Below are 2,337 nucleotides of genomic sequence, written 5' to 3'. Positions count from 1 at the left end.
ACATTTCAAGTCATTGGTAAGTTGACATTAGGGTTGACATTAGGTTTAAATTGAATGAAGGCACAATTGCTCAGAAGAAAAATAAATTTGGGATGGAAATAGGTGATTGTTCTTCTGTATTCAACTGAAAAACATCGGAAGTATTTGCAGATGATCGATATCCACGATTGTTGCGTTGATTGACTTGTCTTGTCCTTTCATAATTATCTTTCTGTCGACACCGATCTTCTGTATGTCCCATTCTATCACAAAATTTACAGTGAAACTTAAGGATTCGACACTTATTAATTGTATGACCATTGTAGTGTTCACATGATTTGTCCTTGCGAATTTTGAATATGTTGTTTCCTTTTACACTGCTGATGCAATCGAGAAATTCTCAGTAGGTCCAAAAGTACTGAGTCCAAAAGTTATTGAATCTTGTACAAGTAATGAATAAACTTGTCTCACATTAGGTAATTGAGTCATTATCAATTAAAAGCATTAAATTAATTAATTTTATATCATTTAATAATTTTTTTATTTTAAATTTCAACTTTCACTATCAAAAACTAAATATTTATACCCATTAAACAAATTGAACTTGTATTATTATAAATAATAGTTTTAATAAATATGGTATTATTAATAGAAATAATTTAAGGAAACATACCCATTTTAATTTATATTAATTTCTTGTTTATATTAATTTATAAAAATAAAACAAGCATTAACATTATTTTCCTAATTTTTCGATATAAATAAACAGAAAAAAAATAATAATAAGATACATATAACCACACTTAATTATTATCAATTATTTTATTTCCACAATGTTTCCAAACCATCGTTACTTAGAACATTAACATCGAGATCGATGTTTGTAAACGATACGGGGTGGTCGAGAACTAGAGGGAATTGATAGCAATTTTCATCCCAGCTTGGCAGTGTCCTGGGGTGGTGCATATGAAGAAGTTGCGTCCTCTTGAGAGCATGATTTCATCTTTGCCTGAATTGAACACTTTGGCGCCTCTTGGAGCTATGCAGCTTCTATAACCCCCCTCGTCTACTGCCACCACGTTGTGAACTGTCGGATTATAGTTGAATCCTACAAAAAAAAAGAAAATATTAAGTATGTATTCGTTTCGTTTATTATCAACGATCTAACTGCGAATTTGATCGGATACTATTTGAATATATTTTTTATAGCCATAATGTAACAACCCAGATCCTCTTTGGGCTTTCCCTTTCGGGCTTTCCCTCAAAGCTTTAAAACGAGTCTGCTACGGGACTTGTGTTTTGATATAAGCATCATTCTTAACGGATACGATTACGCACGTAAAACATAAGTTACTATTCAACTATCAAAACGAGATTTGAAAACTCACGTAATATGTCACCGGCTCTAAACACCTTCCCATTAGGCCATCCCTCCGTGCCCAGGTTCCATCCATTCGAGTCGCCAACAACAAAAGTTGTAGCAGCATCGCCATGTTCGAAGCCAAGTAGCAGCAGCAACGCCATTGCAACAGCCACCGTGCTCATCGAAACCGCTCCGCTGCTCCCCTCGTGTCGAGCCATTCGTGAAGCCGAAGTAGCTCTCAAAAAAGATATGGAAAACAATTGTGTTCCATTGAAGCTTAGAAATGCTGGTTATAAAGATATGTAAAACATACCAAACTTGCCTTTTTCTTTTCCCTTGTTTCCTGCTGAGAAGTAGTGGGCCGTTTTGCAATTGATTGTTTCTCCTCGTTTTGCTATTAAAAGAAAGAAAAACAATCTTCCTCCTTTCTCTCTAGTAACCTCTCATTCCTTCCCCAATTATCTCTCCTCAACCCACTTCAGCCAAAAAAATCACAGTTTGCAAAAAAAAGGAACAGAAAAATAATAATTGACAGATTTAATTTGAGGAAAAAATGAGAATGGCTTTACCCAATTCATCCGACAAGATTTATGTGGATATAGATTTGATGAGTAAGATATATATTAAGTCTTAATTTTTTTTGTCCTATTTTGTTTAGAAATCACAGCCAATCATGGTTAAGTCTTCATTAAATCATTACAATTGTTTAGTTGAGTTAGAAACTAAATATCAACCATTTATATGAATTCTAGTAAATCACATTAGATTAATAATATTAGATCAATAAATTTATATGAGTAGACAAATGAATAGATTAAAAATGCAATGACAAAGAAAATTTGTAGACTCACGTTGAAGTTCATTACTATTTTTCATATTTCCAATATGGAATGCTCAAAGGTTGCAGCAACCATACCATCGTTGGTTCCTCATAATCCATCAACTATCACCCCTTAAGGCCATAAATGAGTATCTTGAGGTCATAAATAACTCCT

General features: G+C 33.4%; 1 protein-coding gene across 1 annotated transcript; it reads right to left on the bottom strand.

Moving 5' to 3' along the window:
* Positions 1–762: 762 nt before the first annotated feature.
* Positions 763–1,642, bottom strand: LOC111480705 (basic blue protein-like). The gene is made up of 2 exons (XM_023125879.1): positions 1,368–1,642; positions 763–1,087 (listed from the first exon to the last, which is right to left on the bottom strand). Exons 1-2 carry the CDS (start codon positions 1,558–1,560, stop codon positions 888–890), a joined length of 393 nt encoding a protein of 130 aa, XP_022981647.1. The 5' UTR covers positions 1,561–1,642; the 3' UTR covers positions 763–887.
* Between the last annotated feature and the right edge of the window lie 695 nt (positions 1,643–2,337).

This window comes from Cucurbita maxima, unplaced genomic scaffold (genome assembly GCF_002738345.1).
Source record: "Cucurbita maxima cultivar Rimu unplaced genomic scaffold, Cmax_1.0 Cma_Scf00006, whole genome shotgun sequence".
In the NCBI taxonomy this organism is placed as follows: Eukaryota; Viridiplantae; Streptophyta; class Magnoliopsida; order Cucurbitales; family Cucurbitaceae; genus Cucurbita; species Cucurbita maxima.
This window is presented reverse-complemented; position numbering and strand designations above follow the sequence as displayed.